This window comes from Zonotrichia leucophrys, chromosome 3 (assembly GCF_028769735.1).
Source record: "Zonotrichia leucophrys gambelii isolate GWCS_2022_RI chromosome 3, RI_Zleu_2.0, whole genome shotgun sequence".
Classification (NCBI taxonomy): domain Eukaryota; kingdom Metazoa; phylum Chordata; class Aves; order Passeriformes; family Passerellidae; genus Zonotrichia; species Zonotrichia leucophrys.
The window spans coordinates 37,355,550-37,382,768 of NC_088172.1; the positions used below are offsets into that span (position 1 = coordinate 37,355,550).

Sequence of the window (27,219 nt, forward strand, 5' to 3'; positions counted from 1 at the left end):
TGCTAACTGGGAGTTTGCAGAGTCTGGTGAAGCCCTAAGGGATGCTTTTCAAGACAGGCACTGAGAGTGAGAAGTTGAAAAGAGAATCATCGAATCATTAAGGTTGGATAAGACCTTTAATGCCATCAAGTCCAACTGTCAAAATTGATCATCAAGTCCAACCATCAAAATCAGGATTACAGGATTACATGGCAAAACAGGCAGACTTTTGCTGTCTGGTAAGGGGCCAGGTGAGTCAGGGGCAGAGCCATTTAAGTGAATGGAGAAGACAGAAAAATATGTTTCTTTCTATTCCTTTTTCAAGTAGAAGCGTACCCATTTTTAAGTCTATCCTCAAGAGTCAAAGTAATATAATTTTTTCTTCTGTAGTAGCAATGCACAGAGTTGAAAAAAAAAGGTGTAGTCTGATAAAACTTGGGGCCTGAAGTAAACTGCTGGGAACAGTTAGAAGTGGATTAGTTTTGATTCAGAAACCTGGCCAAAGATCTACTTGCAACCACTCCCTGTGGAAGATGGTAGTGAAGGGAGCTGGGAGGATGGAGGTGTTTTTTAGCACATTTCATCTTATTGTGACAGAAAGAAGAGCTCAGAATGGGACTTTTCAAATCCCAAGGCAAGTTGGGAAAATAAATTATAGTCGGTTGCCTCCCAGTGCCTAAAAAGATCTGTGTGCTCTGAGCTTTCTTGTGAGTTTGAAGAGACAGTTTCCTGGTTTTAGACATGATATATGTTGTTGGAATCCCTCCAAATGACAGAGGGTTGCAGTGGGCAGTAGAGAGCACAGGCATGCCACTGTGATTTAGGAATAACTTTCTGCCAGTGTTGGGAGCAAGCTCAGAGGTATTTGGGTTAGGTCCCATTTGTCAGTGGGAGCATGGCATCCCACATGGTCATGACTTCTTCTTGTTTAAAATGGAGTGGGAATCCTGGAAAAGGAGGGGTACCTCATTTGGACTGTATCAGCTCAGTACTTCGTGAAACGTTTTTGAAGTAAAACTTTGAATAAAAGGCTTGAAAAAAGGTGGCAGGAGATGAGGAAGAAGTGCTGTGCCTGGTGTTAAACCCAAAGGCAGTGGCAATATTGTGACCTCAGTCCCTGACCTCTACCTGGGCTGCTGGGAATTAAAATGAATGGCCCTCACCACAAGGCAGGTTTTGCTTTTTTCCTGGTTGTATGTGCCACTATCCCACCTTTTATTGCAGCCATTCATCATTGGCAGAAAGACTGGGAGATGATATTAAGGTTGTAGAATATGTCTTTTGTATCAAATCTTCCCATTTCTTTTCACCCTCTACTTGCCTGTTCCCTTGCCTATATTCTGTTCCTGTTGGGTTTTGCCCCCCTCTCCAGACCAGTCATCCCTTGGCCCAGCTCATAAATGATTGCTTTAATAATATTACAGCCCCTCCATTTTCACGTGTGAATGACCCAAGTGACATGTGGCTTGTAATCGGACCAGGAAGAGATTTCTACCTTCACCCTTTAAAAGGCCACAGAAAATACAAAGAATAGGATCCTGCCTGTCTTGCAGTGGCCCCAGACAAGCATTTATGGCTGTGCAGTAGCTTGCAGACACTGCCCATTTGAGGGAAAGCTTTACCAGCCACACCTGGCCATTGTTTTTCCTTCTCTGCATTTATTCAAAGCTCGGAACCATGTGTACACCACAAAGATGGAAATTGAAGAAAAAGAGTACATGTAGAATTTACCAGCTGTTTAAGTCTTTTTGTTGCCTTCTGTATCGATCAAATCCCTTGCCTCTTAATTGGATATTGACTGTTGTGAGGCAAATAAGGCAAGCTGTCAGAGGGGGGAGGGATGGGGCACGAGGTTTATCTTAATGGTATGTTGATCATGACTAGTCTATAAAAGCCAGTGGGAGAGGAGTTCATTAAACCAGCCTGCAATTGCTTTAAAAAAATATGCTCTGAGTCAAGATGATTAATCATATATGTGACACTGCAATCAGAGAAAATCCGCATTGTTGCTCTGGTATTTACAATGCAAAAGCTTGAAATACGCAAATGCATGAAAATAAATTCACTAGGGACAGCTATCTGCTTGGTCTGTGAGCCTTAGGTAACCCTTACTAACATCTGACAGGGATTTTTTTCTGGTGTTTGTTTTGGGTTTTTTTTCTTTTATTTTTTCCTCCTTGGTTTTGTGTTCTGTCTCCCTGCTTCTCTGGCAGGCTCATTGGAAATGTGTGCTTGCCCTGTGCCCAAATCTGTCACCTGGACAGGGGAACCCATGTAGAAATGGCAGCAGTGACAAGGGACACTTGAGCTATCTGACAGTGAAACACACAGAACACTTTGGAAATTGATTTTATCTCATAAATGATAATAATCAGGGAATGTGAAGAGAGAGGTAATGCTTATTGCCTATGCTGGTGTGAGCTCCCCGTTACACAAATGGGAGCTACTGGCAAGTCTGTCGTATATTTTCATTTCTTTCCTGGCCATATTTTAGGCTGGGTATTGGATATGTCGCAATAACTGTCAGGCACGGTCCATTAGTGTCTCTGGATCAGGCCTGTTGTGAATCAGGAGGGAGATTAGCAGGATAGGCTCACGTTTGTGAAGATCCCACACAGCAGTGACTTGTTGAAAAAACATTCAAAGGGGCAATAAACAAAGTTTATTTCAAATTATTTCAACATTATGTGTTTGTTATTGTATTTATTCTTTGACAATTTGGAAGTGGTTATAAAAAATTTATGATGTAGTTAAAGGTTTGTGCAGTTTGAAAAATTAGCTTTTGAGGAAGCTACCTGAACACTTCTCACATATCACCGTGCCATGAAGTGTCAGAGAAAGGGTAGTGCAGTCCGGGGGAAGGCAGGAGTGCTGCCTGGGTATTGGCTGATAGAGAAAGGAAGAGGCCATAAGTCTGGAATGCAGTAGGAATATGAGGCTTGATGCAGAGTTTGCACTTGAGAGCTTTAGGCAGTTCCCTGCTTGAGCAACTGGATTGAGGCTGTACCACCTTATCTTGCATGTGGGCTTGAGTCCCTTAACATCTCAAACCTTCTACTCCTCTTCCTACAAAAATTAGAAAAGCAATCCAGGGCAGTTGACACGGATGGTTTTAATTCGGTTGCTCTTTCTGGATGTATTGGGAGACTGAAAGTGATCACCAGTTTTTTCTAGATATATTATGACCCTTGTAGAAAGGGCCATAAATGTACAGCATTGCAAACGGTATAAAAAGAAATACCCTGGTTTTGCCTGGAAGGATGAAAAGTCCAGCAGGAGATCAGGGTTCTTCTACAAAGTCTACGAAACAAAACTGGGGGAAGGGGAGGAAAAGTTTTATAGAATCCAGAAAGCTGAATGCATTTTTTGGTGTAATGTTTAAGAGCAGTAGGATGAAAGTTATTACTTTAGCAGGCACTATAGTAGTACTGTTATTAGTATTTCCTTTTGATCCACTTATAATATTCCTTACATTATAATAGAGTTTGCAGCTTGCATTTTAAACATAAACTGTGGAGAATTTTATACCATGAAATCCTGAGTGAAAAATTTAATACATAATGCTGGACCATTCAGAGCCATAGCCTGTGGAAGGCAAGCATGAAAAAAAAAAAGAAAAAAAAAGAAGAAAAGATCCTTAAATAACTGTTTTTCAGATTTGCAGGCACATTTGTTTGGATTTTTTAGTGTGCTTCAGTTATGCAAGAAAGTGAACGTGACAGTCCTCAGTTGCTTTGACAAGGATAATTTCAGAAACACTGCCCTATCATTCCACAGTTTGGCACCTTCTCCTTCTTTGTTGTAATGCATTTTTTCTGAGTTGGCTTTTCTCAGCAAAACTGCCTGTTTGTCAGGAGATTTTACATGTGTTCAGAAAAGGATGATGAAGTGGTGTGGGCTGGGTTTGGTTAGAATAGCAGGTTTGACCTGGTGACTATTTGTTTTTGAAGTCAGGGAGTATTTAGTCTGTCAGCACAGTGGAGAAGTTTGCAGGATATTCAGAATTAGATATTTTCTCAGGGCTTAATCACACTGGCCTCCTGAAGTTGCTTCCATACCAAACTTTCTCCTAAACACGAGGACTTGAAATGTTTTTCTAATCCAGTCGGCCATTAGTGGTTTTGCATTCAGGTTTTGTATTTGCTTTTGAAATGGCAACTGAAATTTGAACAAAGGTTGGAGTTTGGGTCTAGATTCATCACTGTCTGCCCTGAACATGTCCCAGTAAGGCAAGAGCAGCTGTGAGCAAGAGCTGTGACAGCAACAGGGAGCTTTGTCTTGCTGAGGGTACCTGCAGGGGATTGAACCTCAGGCTCTGCTTAGGGACTTTGCAGGGACATCTTTGCTCCTTCTTGGGGACCATATAACTTCCCTCTGGGAAAGGGACTCCACAGTTCTGTGTGGTAATGTATGGGAGCCAGGAGCAGCTGAGTGCCAGGGAGAGATTTCAAGGAAGTCTATGAAGACCCCAGGCAACAAAATGGCAACAAAAGCTGTCTCCTGCAGTATGCCCTCTCCTCAGGGGCTGGGCAGAGCTGCATGGGCAGTGCCAAGGTCTGGCTTGTCACAGTGATGTTGTTCTGCTGCTTTCTCTCCACTGGTGCCTTCTTCCAGCATAAACAAGGGCTGGGTTCCTAACTGGAGTAATGGGTGGGGATGTGCACGTGTGTATTGGTACGTGTGCTTGTGTGGCATGTCTGGGGAGAGGAGAGGAGGCAGCAAGTCAGCAAAAGCCCTTCCGGTTTTCTTTTGCATGCTTAGTAAAGAAGTTACAAGAGGGCATATTCCCAATTTCTTTTTAACTTTGTAGATCACCTCCAGTAGACAGATTGTCTCGCAGACCACTTCCCCTCCCCTTGGCGATCAAATAACATTCCTGTGGTGACTACAGCAGTTGCTTACATGGAAAAATAACATTAGGAAAGTATTTAATGTATTTTTAGCTGTCTTTAAATGCATTTTAGCAGCTGGAAACAAGGGGAGTTAGTAGCACGTGACCTGCAAGCTCTCCATAGACCACCACCAAGTGTGCAGAAAGTCACTGCTGGTAAAGAGACCCCAGGCTGGAAAATGTTGGGTAGGGTGGTCATCTCTAACCCATATGGTCACCAGAGTTCAGGCTAAAGAGATAACCTTAAGTTTTGTGGGACGTAAATGATAACAACTTGATAAACAGTCAGCATGACTTTAGGTCCTTTCTTTTCACTGATCTGAGTCTTGGAAGATTTTATGAAATCTTGTTTTGATAAGTTTTCAAAATACCTGTGACTTTTTCAAAAAATCTTAAGAAGATTTTAAAGGTTTGGAGTGGCAAAATATTACAACTGTAGAGATTAGTAAATAGAGTGCAGCTGAGAGAGGCAACAAGCAAGTAAATACCGCTTATTCCATCACTCTGTGATTCAGGAAAATCTTGAAATCCTTGTGAAGAGCAAACCTCTCATCAAACATTAGTGGGAGCTTTTCCTGAGGGAAGACTTTCTCTGAGCTGAGGGCTTCCTCATTCCTGTAACTGTGTGGTTGCTGAAGCAGGAAACGTCCTCTCTGGATCGTCTTCCCTGGGCATGTTCCATTCCCAGCACAGGACCCTCATGTTGGGCTCCCCAACCACCCAGCCCACAGCAAGCACATTCATATTTCTGGGAAAAATATACCCAGCAGGTGGAAGTTTAGTACTATTTTTACTATTGCTGGTACAGTGAATGTAAAGAGCATGATAATTGATTATCTGGGACAACAGAAATGCACAGGAACTAGAATTTCAAGGATTAGGGTCTCCCCGAGGATTTCCTTCGAGTTTCAGTGAAAGGAGAGATAACCTTTGTGGTGGAAACGGAAACAGAGCTTTCAGTTCCCATCTGCAGCCAGCCTCTGGAGACTGGCATTAAGGGTGATGTGAATTTCCTCTGTTCATCGCCACGGGACAGGAGCCCCGACGCAATTATCTGCACTTCTATAGCAACGCCATTCAGCTCCTTGCAGCTTATTCTCTGTCCTAGCAGAGACATTCAGCTAATGCCTGCTGCCTTGAACGTATCTGGGGGTAGCATTCCCTGTTTCATCTCTTTTAAAGGACATTTATGGAAATCAGGTGGCAATTTTATCCCGAGTAAGCAGACTAATATTCTGTCACTCTGCCTTACTCAAGTGACTGTTGCTCTTCATGTTAGGTGGTTTTGGTTAAGTGGCATTAGAGTTTTGTGGACTAAGCAGTAGGATTTTGTTGCAAACGCATTGTCCCATTTTAGTGGAAGCTTTGCATTAACAAGTTCCATCCTAATAAATTATTTGGCTCAACCTGCCTTGTGACTTATACTACCGAAAGATCCTGCCCTTAATATTAAAATGTAAGCACAGATTTCCTCTCCCAAGGCTAAAGCTGCATAAAAAGACTTGCACTGAAGCTCAGGAATCCTCTGTCTGGATCAAGATAATTTTTCTCTGAGAATAAGGAGAAAAGCAAATATCCACACATTGGAGAGGAGGAAATTCTGCTGTAGATTGTTCTTCCTCCGTTGTGTTAAAAAAAGGAATCTTGACTGAATATATAGTCTGTTTCCAAACTATTGGCATCTTTCACAAATATAGGCTGGCTGGCTTACGAACAAATAGCACAGTTCCAAAGATAGTTGTCATCATGCACTTATTAATGAGTACACATATCTCTGAACATCAAATGCTGTGCTATTTTCAGAGAGATCCTTTCAGTTCCTGTTTTCTGGTTTGGTTTTTTAATTTTTTTTTTCCTTAGCCTCCTGCCAGTTTGTTTCAAGGCTCAGTGGTAGAAAGCAGAGGTGAAAGGGACCTAGGAAAGGAGATGCTCTCATCTGTCCAGCTTCCCCACATCAGGAGCTACTCCATGCGTGTCATTCCTGGCAGATGTTTGCCTAATCTGCTCTTAAAAAACTCCAGTGATGGGGCTTTGACAGTCTCCTTAGGCAATCTGCTCCAGTGCTTTGCTGTACCTGTCATTAAGAAGGGCTCCTGATATCTAACCTGCAATTAAAGGCCATGATTTCCCACACAACCCATCATCAGGCTGACCTTACAGCCCAACCACCTCCACCAAGTCAGCTGCAGTTTCCTCACTCGATCATCTTTGCCAGCACCGCTCCTTGGGCAGTGTGCTCTGCTCTGGCAGTAACAGTGAGGTGATGTGTGTGTGTGTGTGTGTGTGTGCCACTGGTCTTGCCAAGTGTCCAGCCTGGTGTCCCAGAGGCTGGCAATGGGCTGGTTCCCTCTCAGATCCCATGCAGTTGATGGGAGGGCGGCTGTGTGCCAGTAGAGGGTATTGAATTAGGAGAATCAGTAAATCCCAGGAGAGGCACTGCCACTGTGAAGTTGCAGCAGTTTTGCACTGATAAAACTAGCAGTGCTAACCATGGTTCCAGGCCTCAGAACATGAGCTGATGCCTTTTCTTGTCCTGGAACAAAATGTGCTGTGAGAGGAATTGTTCCATATATTACATGTATGCATTCAATCACATCTAGCAGTTAGTACATACATTTTTTGATGAGTACATTCCTATAATTATTTTAGCAGTATTAAAGCTTTTTTTAAAAAAAAATCAGAGTGATCACAGATTTGGCTCATTTTTTTTTGCAGTTGTTTCCTTTTGAACAATAGCATCCCACGGCAGCCAGGCCTGATGGCAAAGCTGTAGATGCCAGCTTGCTGTGAGTGAGATGCTGGGGAGCCGAGGCAATCACGAGGTGTGCAGCAGTGATTGAGAGTGGGTCAGTGTAGGCACAGATGCATCACAATATGACCATTGCAAGATAAATTCTGAGCCACTTTTTTAATATGATTAGAACAGTAATAAACATTGTAAGAGTATTTCCTTCTGCAAATTATTTACAACTGGAAAATGGTAGAAATGAATTAATGGAAAGATACTGGAGAATTAGTCCTGACTGCTCAGAATATGTGTTTTTTACAATGGAAACCAGCTAGCTAAATTGGGTGTATTTCTGCTGCCCGAGCGAATTTTGGCAGTATGTAGCTAAACAGGTTTTGAGACTAGGAAATTTTAGCGACATCCACAATTAAGTACAGCAAGGTTTAGATCAGTAGGACCAGGAGCATGTTTCTGTCAGCAGGGGTGAATAACCTTTGTGTAACTGACAGTTTTGGTAAGCAGGTCAAGTTCAGTGGGGTTTGTCTCTGTATTTTGACAGATGCACTCCAAACACCCTGATATCCATTTCATTTTACAAGGTGTGTGCGCGCACCAAGACAACGCTCCAGAGGGTCACTGGCAGGTTACAATGTGCCAGCCATCACATGCACAATGCAGTGCATGGTGCCAAGATAAAATTTCAGGGGTCTGGGGGCACCAACAGCATTCAGAGCCCCACACAACACCTTTGCCCCACCAGTATCTCCCTAGCTGTCCCTCACTGAGCATCCCATTGGCATCTGTTTTCCCAAGTTGACAGATCTCTTTCTATTTGTGCAAGGCATTTTTAAGGCATTCATCCCCCAGCTGTCTTCTAGATGACCTGGAAGAACTTCAGTGAGTTGCCCATATTCCTTCAAGGAGGAAAGGACAAAATTTATTTTCAAGATTTGTGAATTTTGAGGTGTGTTTTGTTTTAGAAAACCTGTTTAGATTTGAACTTTATATTCCACGCAGCATGGAGGTAGATTTATTGTGAAAGAGAGCTTTTAGTTTCAAACTAATAATTGGAAGAATACATTTAAATCTTTGTCAGTATAAAAGTGACTTCAGATGTTCAGGAATCCTCTTTCTTGTGGTTTTAAAGGAAAATTTTAAACATTTTTTACCCCACAACTATTGAGGGCATTGAAAGAAAATACCCATAAACTGTTAGGAATCATACAGAATAAACTTTTTTCCTACTTCTCTTGTTCTTGTAATCACCATCAATTTTAGGTACTTCCCAAAATATACCTTTGGACAAATTTTTCACCATTAAAAATGGCATTTTCTGTTGGGCAAACTGTGCTCACACCCCATGGCTGACAAGCAGAGGCCTGAGTCAAAGCCTGCTGGAGTCAAGGGGCTTTCACTGAGGTGCAGACCCTGCATGTTTTCCTAAAAATCGCCAGTGCTGTTAGGCCACATCTCCCCTTCCCCAGCCCATCTCCTCGGGGAGAGGCAGAAGCCTGTTTGAAGACAAACAAGTCGCAGAGCCTGCAAGGTGTAAATATCTTTCATAAATGCCAACGCCGAAAAGCCGGCGCGCCGGGCGCGTGACACGCGGTGACAGGCAGCTCTCGGCGCGCGGGGGGCGAGCGAGGTGCCAGCTCTCGCTGCCACAGGCACTGAGGTGTGCCCGGATTGCACCTGGGCATCCCCGGGCACCCCTGCCCCGGGAGCACACACGGGCAGCAGCAGGGATGGGCGCAGAGCTGCGGCTCCCGGCCCCGCGCCCCTGCCCGCGCCCCTCGCCCCCGATGCGGTCGCCCTGCCTCTGCCCTCCTCCTCTCCCCGGCTTCTTTGGGCAGGGGCTGATTTAAATAGGTTGGCAGGGAGCCAGGAGCTCATCATTTTAATGCAGTGTAAAATGGAATGTGCATAATTATATGCAAGCCATATGTGAGGGAGACAGCTCAGCTGTGAATTTTGGGAGGCTGTGAGAGGGAGAGAGTGAACAGTCAGGAATCAGATGAGATGGAGCGGAACGGAGTGCAAGTGTCACTCAAATGAACAGTGTAATGAGCGTATTGCTGACACTCCTCCTTTCACCTGCTTCTCCCTTTTGCTTTAACTCAAAAAGCAGAAAATGCTCGAGATGAGAAGGGAAAAATACTATATGCAAGCAGGATTGGTAATGGGCTCTGGTAATGTCTCCATTTAGACTTCAGCTTTCTTAATTAACAGTGTAGTTACAAATAACCAGTAACTTTTAATGCATCTTTGTCATTAAATATTTTGACCGCATTTGACTGAAGGATCATTGTTCTCACTCAATGATTGCTCCTTTCAAAGCTTCACTTAAACATGGAGGGGAAATCCATTTATTTGTAATAGTATTACATGTAAATTATGAGTATGAAAGCTTTTATTTTTTTAATTTATTTTTTGGCCTTACTGTTAAACTGAAAATACAAGTACATCATCTAGGGATTGCTTAAGCATGTCAAAAAGTTTAATGGAGTACATATGTAATGTAATCCTGAAAAATGCCATGGAGTAAATTGAAACCCTGAGTTACTCAGTTTCCAGCTCAAATATTTCATTTTGGTTTTGTCTTTTGTTGTTCTAATTATTACTCCACAATGAATTTGCATGTTCAATCTAAGCTATGTAAGAAAACAGCATCCCAAGTTCTCATATCTAAAAGGTGTACTATTTAAAGAAACTTTTTAATAATGTTGTATTTTGGGATTCCCGTCTGTTTTAATGATCTGAGCTGTTATGCTTTTAGCTATATTTTTCCTTCCATTATTTGTAAGTCCCTAAATAGGCCATTATATTTCCCTTCAGGCTAGAGATGAAGATGGACATGCTGAAAATTTTCCCCAGCAGCACTATGCTAAGGAAACTCCAAGACTTGCCTTCAAGAATAACTGCGAACTACTTGTAAGAATAACATACTTACAACAAGTCTAGATTGTTACTTTAGCACAGTGAAAACCGTTTTTTTTAAAGGCTTTTGTTCATTATGACATACATTATGAAATATGATAGGTTTTTTTTTTTACTGTTTTAGCGTTCTAATGCTAGTTCTGCTATCCGTGAACAGTTTAAGATCTTAAATTGCTTGGAAAATATCATATATTTGATGTCAGCACGTGAATGGCCTTGTCTTACTACCTTGTCTTGCGCTGGTAAATCAGGGAGAGCCATGCGGGGAGTGGCTGGTGATGCACGGAAAGCCCCTCACCCCTTCCCCCAAGGCACCCCAAAACTCACTCTCCCATGCACCTTTTTAGCTCTGCCTTGTTTTCAGGTGGTGGTGCTGCATTCTGTTCTGCTAACAGGCAGTCCTCCCTTCAGAGCACGCCTGTTCCTCCCCTTCATAGCTGCATGCAACCTAGAGCATCCTCTCCTTTCCTCTCCACTCCTCTCCTCTCCATTCCTCTCCTCTGCTGTGGGGAAAGAGCGAAAGCCAGGAAAGCACTTACAGCGAGCCTGGAGTGTTTACAAGCCATAAGAGAGATGATATCAGCTGTGAAAGAATCTCTGTTCCAAGGCAGGGTTAATTCGCTGTTCATTTTAGCGTTTGCAGCTAGACAAGATTAAAAGCAAGCAGGAATGCCTATTATATTTCTATTAAATGAATCTGTTGGGACCTAATGTTCTTGATTAGCTTGCGAAAATTAGTGCTCCACCATGAGTTTTTCTGTTTGCCTAAAGTAAACAGAGGATGAATTGTCATACATTTAAAAGAGATTCATGCATGGCTTTTGAAAAGGGAGGTTTAGATACATCCGTAGAACTCTCCCTTGCATTCCCCTTTCTTCTCATCTGTACTTAAGTAAAATGTATCATTTGGCTAGATGGAAGTGTTTATGGAGAGCCAGTACACGGGGTTTTACTTTGAAACAACATTTCTTTTTTTCTGTTTGTAACCAGAGAAGAGGCGGGTGGCAGTGCAGGAGCAAGCTGTGTTTTATCTGCATTATTGCCCGTGCCTGCTCCCCCAGGATGCCTGGCCAAGCGCTGCTCTGGGTGCCCCAGGTGCACCAGGCAGTGAAAGTCGAGCTGATGAGCCGATAACCCAGCGCTGAAGCTGGCCTCCAGGTCCAGTCAGCTGGCCAGAGAAGCCCACAGCAGGAAGCAGCAGCTCAGGGCTGGTGGCCAGTCCCTGCTCCCCACAGTGGCCAGAGCACAGAGCATCTTGGCCACTCCTGTACTACTGAGCCTGCGCCCTCCTTCCCCACAAGTGTCCCCTGTGCTGAATCAGCCCTTGGTTAGGTAAAAACAATGCTTTTTAAACCCACGAGTGTCACTTGGAAGGTTCAGTTTGTTACCAGTATAATTCTCCCCAGCCAAAGGCAAGGTGACCCAGGAGATCTGGTCTTGGGCCCTCTTAAACCCTTTGCTAAGTTCCTGGTGGTTTCTGGGTTAGCAGTGTTACAACCTAAGGAGAGGGGACTAGACAAACACAAAGAGTGGTTCCCTGGTGTACTCATAATTCCTGTGCCAAATAAATGAAGCTCTTTCTTCAAGGCCATGCTTAATTACTGTGCTGCTAATCAGGCCTGATGAACCATCACAGCACACCAAGATGCTCCCAAAGTCAGTAGGCCTTCTTGGTGCTGGAGAAACTTAGTAATAGAGACAACATGGATATGTCATGTAATATTTCCATTGAAAATCTGCTTTATATTTAGTGCAAGCCATCAATGAACCAATTAACCCACTCTGTGCTATTAAAATCAAGCATTCTTTTAATGCCCAGTTGCTTATTCCTCTATTAATACGCATTTAAGTTTTTGCTTTATTATATCACCACTGTGTCTGGCAAAAGCTCAAGTCATCAAAGTTAGTCTTTCATGTGCTTTTTTGGACAAGTTTCAATTCTTGTTTAAGGAAGTAATAAAGGCAATTTGTTATAGTTTTATTTTTCCTATGCTATTGGAAACAAAATTGGCAGGGATGTAATCTGCACTTAATTTGTATGTGGAAAAAAATAGTAGGCAAATAATGAATATGTACCTCTGCTATCTTTAAAGATGTATTTTAGGAACTTTCAGTGAAAATATGATGTTGAGCCTAGGTGTGGGTGGTGGGGGAGCTAGTGTTATTTGTTGAAGGTTCTATGTGTTTCACTGAGAGGTAGTGTTATTCCTTCTACATTTTACTTTATGGAAACAATGCTATATTAAAATGTGCTCAAATTTCAAAAGCTAATTTCACCAGAACTGGCCATCAAGAAACCTTCTTTCTCTTAAAGGCTACTCAGTATCCTTGAGAGAGGAGAAAAAAACCAAAACAAACATAAAAGAAAGGAGTGGGGACAGCTGATCCTCTAAAAAAATATTTTCCCAATGGTGAAAACTTACCCAGAATCTAACAGCACAAGTCAGATGCTGGCTGAGGGAACAGACGAGATTTTATAAATCAAAGAGAAACTGAAACTTGTTTATGCTTTTGAGAATGAGGAAATCCTTGGAGTTTTCTGAGGGCAGTTCAGAGTAAATAGAGTAATAGTCTGTCAGGTAAAATTGGAGGCTTGAGCTCAAAAATGCTTTTTTTTGCTTTAGGGTTTAGCTGCCATTTTCCATTGAGGTTAGTTTCGGCAAAGGCAGGCTCCTCAGTTTGGGAAATGCTCATGCTGGGAGAGTGCTGCCAGCCGGGATCCAGGGCTGGGTTGCTGCTGCTGGGTCTGCATGCCAGGGCTCTCCCTCAGGAGCCAGGCTACACTGGCTGAATCTTAACATCCCAGGCCACAGGCACACACAGCAAGTTTTAACTCTTCAGTACTTGGAGAGATTTTAAAGCATGGTAACATAGAGTATTAAAAATGTAACGTGGAGGATTACAAATTGTATGCTTTCTTCAGTGCTTACACACCACAAGAGCAGACAATTTGATGAGATACAACTCAGCTTTTCTGTTTGTTTTTTGTCTTTTTTGAATGTGAGCAAGTTTGATAAGAAATAGAAGGAAGAAAGGTATAATTTAGGCAGAGGAAACCCCTGAAGTGCATTCAGTAGTTCTGCTCATTAAGAAAAGCAGTGACAATTAAATATTCTGGTTAGTATGGGAAGCCATTTTGCAGTTATGGGATTAAACAGGGAACTCATTTCCCAAGCTAAATCCATACATGTTGTGTCTTGGGATTTGTTATAGGGCACAAATCTCAAAATGGTTAAGATGCTCTAATCAATGAGCAGATCAGATTTTCCTTGTGGACTTCACAGTATTTTTGAGAATTGAATCATGTTGTATAAAGTTTAGCTATCCATGCTAAATATCGGGAACTACATAAAAGAAATCTATTTTTAAAGAGCCAAGTCAGCATGCTGTCTTGGCCAGCCATCCATTCTTCTCCCATAGGCACTGCCTCAGGATTTCAATTTCTTATTCCATGAGTGGCTGGAAGCTTTTCTTTCAGGCACATCTCTTTGTTTCCAGAAGGAAAAGGCAGAATTTAGTCCCTGCTGTAAGCTGATTGTCAAGAAACAGTACAGTCCAGCTAACAGTGGATATGGGGAGAAAGATGGGATTAACTGCCGAGAAAGGGGAGGCTGGAGTGAAAAGGCCAGCAAGGAGCCCACAGCCCCAGCTCTAGCCGGATGAAATTCCTGAGCCATTGCCTAGAGAAAGGAAAAATCCATCTGGCACCCACCCAGGTTAGTCAGGGTAGGGAGAGTCATGCTTGGTTGCCTTTTAACAAAAGTGGGAAAGAAAAACCAGAAGTTTGTCCTTCCTTCCCCCATTTACTCAAATATTGAGTCAAGGTTTCAGATTGGCATGCTGCTGTATGAGGCTAGGAGGGTTTGATGTGTTAAGGAAATGAAACATCAGGTTGCTTTCCAGATAATTTGTTTATGGAGATGATGTGAGTACCACCCACTGCTGAGGGATTATATGTAAAGCAAACAAATAACTAAACAAAACATAAATATCCTGGAAAAAAATTCGTTTCCAGTCCTATACCCAGTTGAATCCATGCTTTTCCTGCAGAAAAAACCTCATCTTTTCATCTTTGAAATAAAAAAGTCTCTTCCTAGTAGTTCTGCTCCGGGAGGATAAATTTGTGAATGCAGTATGAGATGAATTATAAGTCCTGGTGCTTGGAAGCTATTATGTAAAAGACTCAAAATAAAACATGCTTGCTATTGGATTTAATGCAAACTCACCTACGGCTAGTTATCTTTAATCATTGACAAAAAGAGGCAGAGAAAACTGAAAACACATCTACAATGGAAACATGAAATGCAAATTGTTCTCTTATGAGCAAAAGGCCTTTGGGGAAGCTCTGGCAAAGCTGTGGTGAGCCAGAGCTACGGCTGATGCTTTGCTTGAAGTGGTGTCACTGTGCTCTGCTGTTCCAGCACTAGAGGCAGAGTCAGGACAAGGGGCACATGTGGGGCACCCAGACAGGGCAGTGGGGATGCAGGCAGGTTAACTTCAGAATTATGGCACTGAAATGTGGGAAAGATTTTTTACCTACTAGACTGATATTTGAAAGTACTGAGAGTATTTGTGATCAGATGAGGCTGATAGGTTTTGGTGTTGTAGATGAGTTAAATGTAAATATGCATATTGGTATCCTTTGAAGGCCGTGAGAGTTTTGGATTCAGAAAGTGAGGCTTAAATTCATTTTTTTAAGGTGCCTGACCTGCTTACTGTGCCCTAGTATCAAGTAAACCCACTCCCTATTAGTGCCTCAGCAGCAGAAGAAAATACCTCTCAGTCCATTTAAAATCACAGTGCCTTCAAAAAAGGACTGAATTAGGGAGAAATAGCTTTGCTCATTCTGCCCCTTACCTTTCCACCCTTTTTGTCTCTCTCTCTTCTTATTCATAGCAGAGTGGAGAGAGAGGAAGAAGTGCAGTTCCTCCTGTGCTGTTCCTTGTTCTTCCTGCTTGGGTGCAAAGCAGCAGAGAAAAAGGGAGAGCACTTCCTTCATTCTGGCCAAGGATGGGAATGTGCAGGGCTTTTGGCCTGAAAGCTGGTGCAGGAGTACTGCCAGCAGCTCTGAGGGGTGCAGGGCCACAGCTAGCCTGTCAGGTACAATCCTGTGGTCAGGAGGCAATTCTGCCACCTTGGAGGGGCAGGAGAGGAGAGGGGGGAGAGACCTGTGACACCTTGTGGAGTTCCAGATCGTAGAGCTACTGAGCCTGATGAGAGTTCAAAACCTCCACAGCCATGTCTAAATGCTGCTTCAGCATCAACAGATGCTTGTCTCACTGCTGGTGCAGTTTTTTAGTGGTTTTCTGATGGATTTCATCAGTTTCTTGCCTCAGTTTGTCTGAGGGCAACTGGTAGTCCTGCATCAGTTGCACTGTGGCACATGCAGTGATTCAAGCAGATGACTGTGCAAAACCCCCAGCAACCATCACTGGAGAGCCCACTGTGGGTTTCAGGGTCCTTGGATCAGGCACAGAGAGCTGTCAGAGTGGTGGTTATGGCCCTGGAACAAAAATATGGGGAAAAGCAATTGTAGCAGTGAATTGATACTGATGCTCTTAAAACCTCAGTAATCTTGGCCACATGAAATCCAACCTTTCTTGTGACTGAAATAACAGTGACGCTTAGGTCATATGGTAGATTAATCGCCTGTAATGTTCCATTTTCAAAAACTAAATTGTCCATGAGCAATGGCAGAGTATTTTGAAACTAAACTCCCCAAAACCCCACTGAAAACCTTGCACTCTGTTTCTCTTCAAGTAAGGGCAACAAACCAGGAAAAGTTATTCTGAATGGTTTTTTGTCCTTGATTGCCGCCAGGCTGAATGAAGGGCTAAGTGGCACTTGCATGTTCCTGTTGAGTGCTGTGTAAATGCACTGAAAAAAGGCAGCATTCAGACCGTGGGCCTGTTTGCAGCCCTGGGGAGAGAGAGCCCTGACACCCAGCTCCAGCTGACCCTCCCTGCCTGCTGGCACAGGTGGGCACCATGGGGCACTGGGTGCCTTGGCATCTGTGCTGGGATCAGCATCCCCCTGGGATAACACAGGATCAAACACAGAGCTGCAGCCTGCCAGCCACCCTGCCACACTCTGTCCCCAGGAAATGATAGTCCCTGGGCCTGTCTGCACACATCTATTTACTGGGTAAGAACAAATGCAGCCACTGTCTTGCCCAGCACACAGGCTGTGTCCTTCTTGGCCCTGCTTTTTAATAATAGGTTTTTCTATCCCACAATGGAAGCGAAGCCATTCCTCACATTATGGTGGCATGGACTGGACCTGGGAGGTTTTCTGGGCTGCAAGAGACTTTCTAGAGGATCCTGAGAGATTTCCTTGGTCTTTCAGGCCTTCTGCTCCCCTTCCCCTATCCTGCACCACCATGCTACTTAAAGTATTAAGCTTTTATTTCTTAACCCACACCCATGTTTAGGACTCCACAACCTCTGATCCAAAGCCCAGTGAAATCAATAGGATCCCTCTTGTTCACTTGAGGTGGGTTCTGAATGACACCTTATGTTCTACAAACACAAAAAGATGAATGACTACTTTGAGACATCTTCTCCTGTCTGACCAAAAACCTCAGCAGGCCAGATAACAGCTAATTTGAAATGTAGAAAACAAGATCTTTATTAATAATATCTAAGGCGAAGGCTGACATCAGAGACCTGTTGTACGAACTAATAGAAAACAAAGCCCCAAAGTCTGAGGTAGCAGATTTTCTGCTGGAAAGAAGATCCAAACCTCACTTCTTTTACACCCAGGGTTAGTGAGTGATCAGGACTTAGATCACAAAGGAGGGTGAGGGATTCCCACAGCTCCCACAGAGGTGGGCAGGGGAGTGCCAGTCACCCCTGGAGTGTCAAGGAGAGCAGTGCCCAGCAACACATAAAATACAAGGTATGAAAGTCACAGGAGCATCAGGAAAGGGAAGAAGGAAGGTAATAAAAGGAATAAAATTCTCCTCCATGGTCAGGGATATGTCTTCCTCCCCAAGCAGGCTGGTACCTCCTGGAGCTCTACATAATCCCCATCTTTTCAACCCGGTGAGCCAAATTAAGGAGGATGATTCAGGGCTCTAAAGAGATGGACTAAAAGGTGTGATAGCGAGAGGGGTGAGCAGCGTGGGAAGAGGGGCAATGGGAATAGGACAGATTTGGGAAATACTATGGCTACAGGCAGTGAGTGTTTGGCCTTCTGGAGCCAAGAGTGAGCCATATCCCCTTTCCCACAGCACCCATTTACATATGGAAAGCAGCTTTGCCCCAGTGCCTCTAATTTAGCATTTTCCTTCATCCCAATATTGGAGCATTATTTTAGGATGTGGAATTTGACACTTTGTGAGCACAAGCCTGCCTTTTCTCAAAAGGAGGCATATTTTTAATTTTTAACATCACTGTTATTATTATTTCAAAAGAGAAGCAAAATACATTTGTTAAAAAGGAAAACAATTAAAATCCCATTACAGCTCCTAATCTGTCATCTTCCTTCCCAGGACAAGTATTAAAATTTTCATTAATAAATCTGCACTTACTGATGACCTCTGAATAATTTCTCTAACCTTAATTTATCCTTACTGCAATACTGTGTTATATTACTCTAGTTTTACTCTTTACTTTCCTTATTTGATATGTTTACTGAAGTTATAATTTTTGTATTAAACCTCTTGTCACTAAAAAATTGATTTTTTTTAAATATAAAAAAAGCCTCACAATCTTTTTATTTACCACAAATTTAAACATGTAAAAAGTTAAAAAACTACTAGATGAAATTACATTTGTTGATTAGGAGACTACTTCTTAATAATGATTTCAATAAATTTTGAAGTAAAAAATCCTGGAAAAATTTGTCAGCCATTCCCCCACCCAAACCTCTATAAATTAAAAAAAAAAAAAAAAAAAAAAAAAAGAAAGAAAAAAAAGAGGGGGAAAAAAAAGAAGGTTCATATCTCTTGGGAAGAAAACCAGTTGAGAATTGTGGCTTAGCTTTAGGAAACTGGCATTCATAACCTGTGTCAGGCACAGCATCACCAGCCAGGCAAGGGAGGGGATTGTCCTGCTCTGCTCTGCACTGGGGTGGCCTCATCTCATGTCCTGTGAGCAGTTTTGGGCACCACAATATAAGAAAGGCATTAAATTATCAGAGTGTCCAAAGGAGGCAACAGAGATGGTTGAGTTAACCAGAGTCAATTTTATAGAATGTTAAAGAATAAAGATGTATCTTGTTCTAAAGAAAGTGAAGTGTGATAAAATTAAAATTCACTGGACTTTCTTCCATATAAATTGGAAATAAAATTTCCCAAGTCATCACCCAAAGCTATAAATAAATATCTTTTTGAAGTCTGTGCAGGGGATGGAGATGACTCAGTAGGGCCTGTGGGGTACACTGGCAGCTACCTGGGGGGAACCATCCCTTGCAACATATCTCTTTGGTATCCAGGGGCTCAGGTTCTTTTTCCCCTCTGACCCTGGCTCTCAGTCATGCAAGGTGTTAATTAGAATGGGTTTTATTGGGTCTGAACAGGTGCCTACGTTAACAAGTGTCACTTTTTGTAATGGTGCAGTTGGCTTAGGTCTCATCTTGCTCATGTGTTGTCTTCCCCCTGAAAAGTGTGTGAAGGGTTTGATCCCTTGTAGAGCCAACATACAGCAGTCAGAGAGTAAGGTTTTGAAAATCAGGAGACTGTACTCTTTATGTCTCAGAGTTAAGATCCAGCCAGTGGGAAGGATGGTTGAGAAGGGCTTGGCCACCATTCAAGCAGACTGCAGGGAGGTTTGGGGCTGCTCTGGGACATTAAGTGTCTGACTCCATCTCATTGGGAATCCCTGGAGCTGTGCAGAGCTTCCAGGAATGGCATCCCAAGAAGGAAGATTAGTGCTGCACAGTTGTCTGGGAGCACATATCTCACAGCTCACTGTCTGTGGCAGACACTTTTTTTTACATCTCAGCAGTGACATGTATTATATTGCTTTTGGGATGGGAAGAAAAACCCAAAATATAAATCCTGCATTTTATTATAGAAGTTAATACCAACAATTACATAAAATCTAATGAATTTCAGTTCTCACTTAATTGCTTCTGAGTAGTTCACTTAACTTATTATAAAGAAGCAAGGACATATTCATTTAACAAGCAGCAGCAGCCTTGGCCTAGCATCTGCCTACATTCTCTTTTCAATTAATCAATTATAGTCCAATGGTGTGTAATTACACATTAAAAAAGTTATTGGATATCACAGCATGGCTGTCCCAGGGGGCTCATGAATACACTAATATAACACACCTGTAATGACCTGTTCTCATATCTGCAAATTGCTCCCATTTCTCTCTCTCTCTCTCTTGTTGCTAAATGAAGATGAAAGCAATTACCATTAACTTTTTGAGTCACATCTAGTCAATGAGAGAGAAAAAAGATCCCTACCAGCATTCATAATAAATCTGGCTGTTGGTACTCGGAATTTTAACAGTAGCAGGCATCAGGCTTCAAGGCAGTAAATGTGCATCAGGATTGTAAAGGGTTGTGGGCATCCCAGGTTTGTTCTGAGCACATGCTACACCTGCAGACAAGAGAAACAGGCAAGGTGGAAGGTCTTGCCAGTTCACTTCCAGGCATAATTTGCCTTTCTTGGTTGGAATCAAACTGAACTCTAGAACTGATCCCTATGCAGTGGCTCTAAAGTCTTTGCATAGCAACTAAGCCATGTTGCTGCTGTGTTGGGTTTTTTTCCGAATGCGAGAAAGAACAAAATTTACTATGTAATGGCAGAAAGGCTTTGGTTGTGCGAGAGGATACAGGCACCAGTGCTCTCTTATTAATGCATAACAAATGAAACCAAGGAGAGAGTCTTAATCTGCATAATGGAGTCTGACAGATTCTAAATTGGTGATTCAGTCAACTAAAGGGTCCAAAAACGCTCTGTGGAAGTGAGTTTTTGATGGCTCCATAAGTCAAAAGGGGGATGATATCTATCAGCATTTTTATAAATGTTGTCTTGCACAGTGTTATTTTGATGTACTGTTGTTTCTCACCCTGGGAAGAAGTGTCTGTTTCCCTACAAGAAGTTTGCTTGTTCTTGCTTCATTTGCAGACCGGGGTCTTTCAGGTGGGTGTACATGCAGATAAAAGAACATCAGTATTTTGAGCATAGCTTTTTGTTTGTAGCAATCTGAAATATTCCTATGCTGTACACCTTTCCCCCAGTCTAGCCCTAACAATTTCAGTGAAATCTTCATTATGCACAAGGTTGCTTCCCTGTTTGAAAACCATGCACATCTTCTTGTGCCTGATGTCTTTCAGGGTAGCAGGATAATCCTGTGGGATTCAGGTGATCAGATGTTGTTTTCAGCTGCATTCACAGTAAGGTGATGGATGTTTCAGTCTGAGCTTCAGCTAGATCAACATTTCACTCTAGTTTTCACCAGTGCCATGTTTCTTCCCAGTTCCACAGCACCCTTTGGTTTAGGACATGGTTCCATTCACATGCCTGGCTGGGGCATCTCAGTATTTGGCATCCAGGCTGGAGTCTCTTTCTAGGTCCAGGAAGGCAAGCACTTGTGGAGTGGGAATTAGGTGTTGATTTAGGATTGGTTAAGCAATGTTTAGACATGCCTGTATCTGCTTATTAACTAGATAAATACCTTCCATAGGACATCTATATTGTAGGTACTACAGTCATTGGCTGAGCTGCATATTCCTGCATGTGTCCAACATCAGTCTTGCATGTAGAGCCACTCAGAGGGACTGCTTCTATGCTTGGAAGTTAGGTATCTGCTAACTTTATGTTTAGATATGTAGTCTAAAACTCTTAAATGAGGATGCTGTTATTTAATTGCCTTTGCATGCAATTTAAATTTGAGATTAAAATGTTAAAAGTGCAAAATGATATCTCTTATTGAATGTTGTGTTATCCTCCAAATAGTGAGCAACTGCATCCTTGGTATTTGAAAAGTTCATTTATTATGAATTATTATCTGATGCAGGAGTAAACAAGTACCAAGATTTACTTACAGGTATTTAAAAACAACTTGACTGCCCAGACATAGTAACTGAAGTAAGCAGAGCTGTGTGTGGATCCCAGAAAGTGATCGTAGTGTGCATGTGCACAATGTTCTCAAATTCTGCTCAATGCACAGCTTTGTTTATGCTTGGACCAAAATTAAATTTTGTAATTTTTTTGTTTTGTTTTTTCTTTTTTTTTTTTTAACCAGTGCCTGAATAATCAGCTAAAAATGTTTCAAACAGAGAAAGGAACACAGTTATAGTCTAGAGTTTTAATATACAATACAATATTCAAGTGTACAGGTTGGTTAAATATTCAACCTAAAGTACCTGTCAGTTGCCTCTCCAGCTGTCTATTTTCTGTGTGTCTGATGTGGAGGAGGGTAATATTTCTCTCAGTTTTAAAAATTTGGTTTTAGCTCTATTCTCCACTAGAAGCTGTAACTCTTTACATGTCACTATCCTAATTGAGCGATAAACTCTATATTGTACTAATACACTTTATTATGAGGAATAAACATACTTCTTCTAGACAGGCAGAGGAATAATTGACCACCTGTGGCCTGTCCCAATTGAACATTGCTGCACATGACACTGAAATTAATGTCTCCTTAGTCCAGTTTCTGGCCCAAGCTAGGGATGCCTTTTCATCACTCTGGCGATAGAAAGAAGCCTCAAAAGTTGGTGCATATGAAATGCACTTAGGTGCATTTCACCTTTCAGCTGCCAGAGTGGTGTAAAGGAGTCTCAAGGTAAATGAGAATCTGTCCCAAACACAGGATTATGTGGTGCTGGAAGATAGTGCTAGGGACATTGTGCTGGTGTATTGTTTTACCAAGCCATCAGGGCCAAAGGATGCTGGAAACTGAAATATTAAAGAGCTAAGAGATTGACTCCATAGATAGAAATGATAAATGCTTCTCTTATCCATTATTTTTCACTTTGTATTTATAAATCTCTGGGATGGTATTTCATGTAAAATCACTGGATCCTTCAGGATCCAATCTCTTGCTTAAACTGGAAGCATCCAGTACCATGAGCAAAGCAAGCAGGTGAGATTCTCAGGTGTGCTTGTGCCTGCAGCCTACAGGGCTTTTCTCAGAGCATGTGCCCAGAGAGGAATGGGGCCTCAGCAGGGACAGGCACACCCTTACAGACACATCCTTGCACAGGGCCAGGAAAGCACGTTCAGTTTCATCTTAGGCATATCCTATTTCTTCCTTTCCGAGAGGTTGCAGGGGACTGTGTTGAGCAAACGCTGCTCTCCCCAGTGGCTATGCTTGCTGTATTGCCACAGGGCTCTGGCAATTGCCACTGCACTGCTCCTTCTTTGTCACCACATGATGCACATTTAATGAGGGGTTATAGCTCGTGTGCTTGTGCAGTCCAGCAGTCCAGCTTTAGTTCCCTTTTTCCTCCAGCACAAACAAGGGCAGAAACTCTCCCCAGCAGAAAGGCATGGCCAAGGACCAGATGAGTGCAAGCTGTCTAAAGTTCAAATGATATTAGCTCAAGACCATTGTGGTCAGTGAAAGGAAAGGCTGCTGTTGTGCTCCTTGAATAAATGGAGATATTAGTCTGTATTTATTATCAAAATCCTTCTGTTGGGATCTTGCTGAAATCTCAGTTGCCCTAAGTCACCACACAGCTATAGTGACCTCTGTGTGATGGCTTTTCTCTCCAGTGCCTGGTGAGATGTATTCCTTTGGTATCTCTGAACTGCTGATGGGAGCTCAGTTAGGGGCTAGGAAGAACACAGCAGCCTGCTTGGGAGATCTGCAGTACCTTGCTCATGTATTTGGAAAGCAGGTTGTGCTTGTCTCCATGGAATTAACTATGATCCTACTATTCTTTCCCCCCAGTTCAGCTGTGTCTGGGAGTTTTGGGAGAAGCCCCTATGTAGAGGAGTTTGGCCCAATTACCCCCCTGTGTTGTTAGAAAAACCTGCTGGAAAAAAAACTGATTAACACAGCAGAGAAAATAATTCAGCTGTAAAATGCTGAGGATTGCCACAAGTGCAGGTTCTGTGCAGAAGGCAGAATGCCTTTTTGGAGGTTTTTGGAGCAATAGAAGCTGCAGTTCGTGGTCTTTGCTGGCTGGTTTTGGTTCCTGGGTGCCCAGCTAGCAAAATGGTGCATGGTGTGGAGAACACACTCTTTATTTTCAGAGTCCCTTTCTGAGTGGCAGAGTGACAGCACATCCATATCATGGTGCACTGACACAGCAGGAGGTGCCACATCCCTCATGTGCAAAGCCCTGTCCTGCACTAAAATCCATCCATGAAGGCAGATACTCACAGCAGAGGGATGAGGTGCTGTGGGCATGGGGATCTCCCAGTGCTCTCAGGGTTCAAAAACTGCAAAAAAGGCAAATCAAAAGTAGCCTGGACCTTGGTGAAACTTCAGGAACTCCATGCAGCTCTGTCTTAAAAGAGGGGTTTAGAGAGTTCCTGGATTCTGGCTCTTGGAGGAGATCAGTAGTGTTTAGACTTCACATTTTATGTTTTCTCACTACTGTTTATTTCCTGGGTGGGATTTGCTCCTTTTTTGTAGGTGTTAAGACAATGCCCAAATGAGTTCTGGGAGGAGCCTGAGTTAAGGCAGATCACCCTGAATTGGAGACAGGTGCTTCATCTGAATATGTATACAGTGTGCTTTATCTGAATATATATATATACAGCGAATACCTAGAAATGGTAAGGTTCTGTTAGTTCCTCCAGACAGTGCTTTGATTCTAAAGCACTTCTGTATCGTGCTGTGGGCTGGCACAGGGGGAAGAGAAAATTGCTCACATTTCTGTAAATGTAGAAGCAATGATTATCATGATCTGGTCTGAGAGAAACCACTCTGCAGTCTCTGTAGTTTGTTCTGCCTTTTAGACCACCTCACTCTTCAGTGAAGGCACTGGGGGCATTTTGAAGCTGTGCCTGTTGTCCCTTACCTGTAAGCACGACAGAGAAGGAGAACAACTGGGAGGAGATGAGAGAGAAAAGGGCCCAGCCTTTTGGTGAGGTCAGGGGAGTGATTTCAGGTGTTTGTGACACCACATGAACCTTGTGTGGTTAGCTTCTTCCTAAGCGAGATGTACCCTGGAGGATGGAGGAAATGGTAACAGGTAGAGATGTGGTGGAAGGAGTGAGAACTACCTGCAGATGTGGCATCTAAATAAATCCAAAGACAACACAACTATTTTTAGCAGAAGTGCAAACAGTGATAGATGCCACGGGGCTGCTGTCACTAAAATTTGTCTATAAGCAACATATTCATATTTAAACAAGTCAGCTTTGCACATTGAAATGAGCAAACACTGTGCTTGTTTGTTTGTTGTGCAGAAGCCATCAGCTTTCACTCCTTATCCCTTCACCATGGTGGTGATGCAGAGCCATGATGATGGATCATCTGTCTAGCTTATCTGCAAGGCCACAAAACATTTCTGTCTTTTATGGCATGATAGGCTGTTCTCATGCAGCAGTGGAAAATAGAAATTTGGGGCGGCCCTTGCAAAACTACCATCTCCTGCACAGCACTGCCATTCTGCTAAGCTCACTTGGCACAGTTTGTACAGCTAAGTACATCCATTGTGAGACCTGACACCTGGCTGTACATGAATAAAATCACACAAAATCAGGAGAGGATCAAGCATCAGAGAAGCTTTTGAACGCAGGGGGCAAACCAGCAAGGATGGAGTTCCTGCAGTTTCTCTCCTGCTTAGAGGGGGCCTCTGTCACCTCTGGTATAAGGCCTCTAGCTCACACCAACATTATACTTGGCCAATTATCTTATTTAGGTATCTCATATATATTTAGGTCTTGAAAAAGGTCAACCACAGAGCATGTCTGGACAGGAGCTTTTGAAGCTGTAGAGCTGGAAGCTTTTCTTCTAGCATTGTTAGAAAATAATTGCTTGTGAATGTCCAGGGATTTGAATTTACATGTTGGAGCTCTGAAAAGCAGGGCAGGAAGGTTTAAAACATTATTGAAACAGCTCCTGCTGGTGTTACACTCGCTGCAGATGCTGAGCAGGGAGCAGGTGGAGCTCGTCGGTGGGCACGGCTGCTGCCCCTCCCCTGCCTGGGTACCCTTGCACTGGGATTCTGTCTCCTGGGCAGCTCCTCTTGTGACTGTCTCCAGCACAAACAGCTCCTCTGCCCAAGGTTCATGCAAGCTGAAACATTTTTATTGAAAGTGCAGTGAGGCAGGGATTGTCTCTGTCGGCTGAGCTGTTTTCACCTAAGTGTACCTACTATTTTCCATTTAAAATTATTTTTGACCTTTGTTCTTGGTTTCCTGCTACTTGCAATTATTTTCTTAGGCTTCTCTTCCTCCACTGAATATCTCTCTTCCTCCATTACTTTATTTTGTTTCTTTCAATTTAACTATCTTCCATGGTAAATCACGTAACTTTTTTTTACATCTGCTTGTTCCTGTAGTCTTTGGCTTGTAAGTGCTGTTAGCTGGGGAAAGTCCCCATCCCTAAATGTTGTAAGGCCCAGATGTTGCTAAATGTGATCTTTGCCATCTAAAAGCCTGTCAGTTGCCTGCCACAGCTCACAGCTCGATTTGTCAGAATTACCAAACTAGGCGGGTCTCTGAACGCAAGCCCTGAGTTCTTTGCAAGGAAGATTGCCCCAGTGCATGGTATTAGATCAGTCCTTAATGAGGTGCCTGTTCTTTCCTCAGCTCTGTTCCAGATATTCCCTGTGACCCCGGCCAAGTCACTTTATCTCTCTTTGTCTCTGCTTCCATTCATAAAATGAACATAATTGCACTTCTGGTGCTCACGTGGAATTGCGGCGATGAATTCCTCCTGCTTGCTTTGCCTTTACCTCATCCCCTTTGTCTGCACAATTGTCAGAGGGGATAAAACGCCACCGAATCAGGGCTAGCCATGGTTAGCACAAAGCTCCGAGCAGCTGGCCCGGCCACTCGCCGTATCCCAGTAGCACTGACAGCAGAGAGCCAGATTTGTAACTGCACTCTTGTGTGCTTTGAGGAGCTTCCTATGCTCTCTCTGAATAGTGAAAAGAGACGTTTCCAAGGCAGGGTGCTCAGGAGGGCACAGTGGTTGTTGCAGGACAAAGGGATAAAATGGCTCCCTTTGAGGGCGTGCTCCACAGGATCCTTAGCAGAAATCATGGGGCCTTAGAAGAACCAGAAGGAGAGGGAGGGAAGCAAGGTGAACACCCCATTTGTAATACCCATCTCTGGTTTTCCTCCCTGTTGTCCTGCCTCTTTCCCTTACCACCCCCCACTTTAGTTCTGTGATAACAATAAAATAAAGGAATGCAAGGTAAAGGCATCCTAACAGCACTTTCTCTCATACACCTGCCTCTGAATGCTAATATCATTTAATTATTGTGATGTTTCAAGTGAAGGTGCTCACACACAAATTCAGCACTGCATGCCAATTAAACACACACCACATTTGCAATTGCCACCACTGGCAAGTGGTGTATTTTGGATTTGTCATCTGATTTATTGCCATTTACCTCACATGCCTCAGAGAGCATCACCTGAGTCAGGAGCAGAGAACCAGCCCTGTGTGCGCAAAGCTTGCTCTTATCTTCACAAGATAGCAGCAAGTGACATAAAACATCTGTTTTTAAAATACAGCTGGGAGTGTAGTTTTGAAGCATTCTCTCCATCTCATGCGAGGAACACAAGGGAGGGATGAGTTTTGGTAGACAGATG

The 27,219-nt window shown here is 43.0% G+C and overlaps 1 protein-coding gene across 2 annotated transcripts in view; it reads left to right on the top strand.

Annotated features, from left to right (window-relative positions):
* Positions 1-27,219, top strand: part of SOBP (sine oculis binding protein homolog) — a 111,505-nt gene that overhangs the window by 53,079 nt on the left and 31,207 nt on the right. The window contains exon 5 of one of the 2 annotated variants that reach the window (XM_064707828.1): positions 10,434-10,529. The exons of the other annotated variant lie outside the window; for it this stretch is intronic. Coding sequence (XP_064563898.1) covers positions 10,434-10,529 — 96 coding nt within the window. The remainder of the gene's footprint in view (positions 1-10,433; positions 10,530-27,219) is intronic. 2 annotated transcript variants of the gene reach the window in all.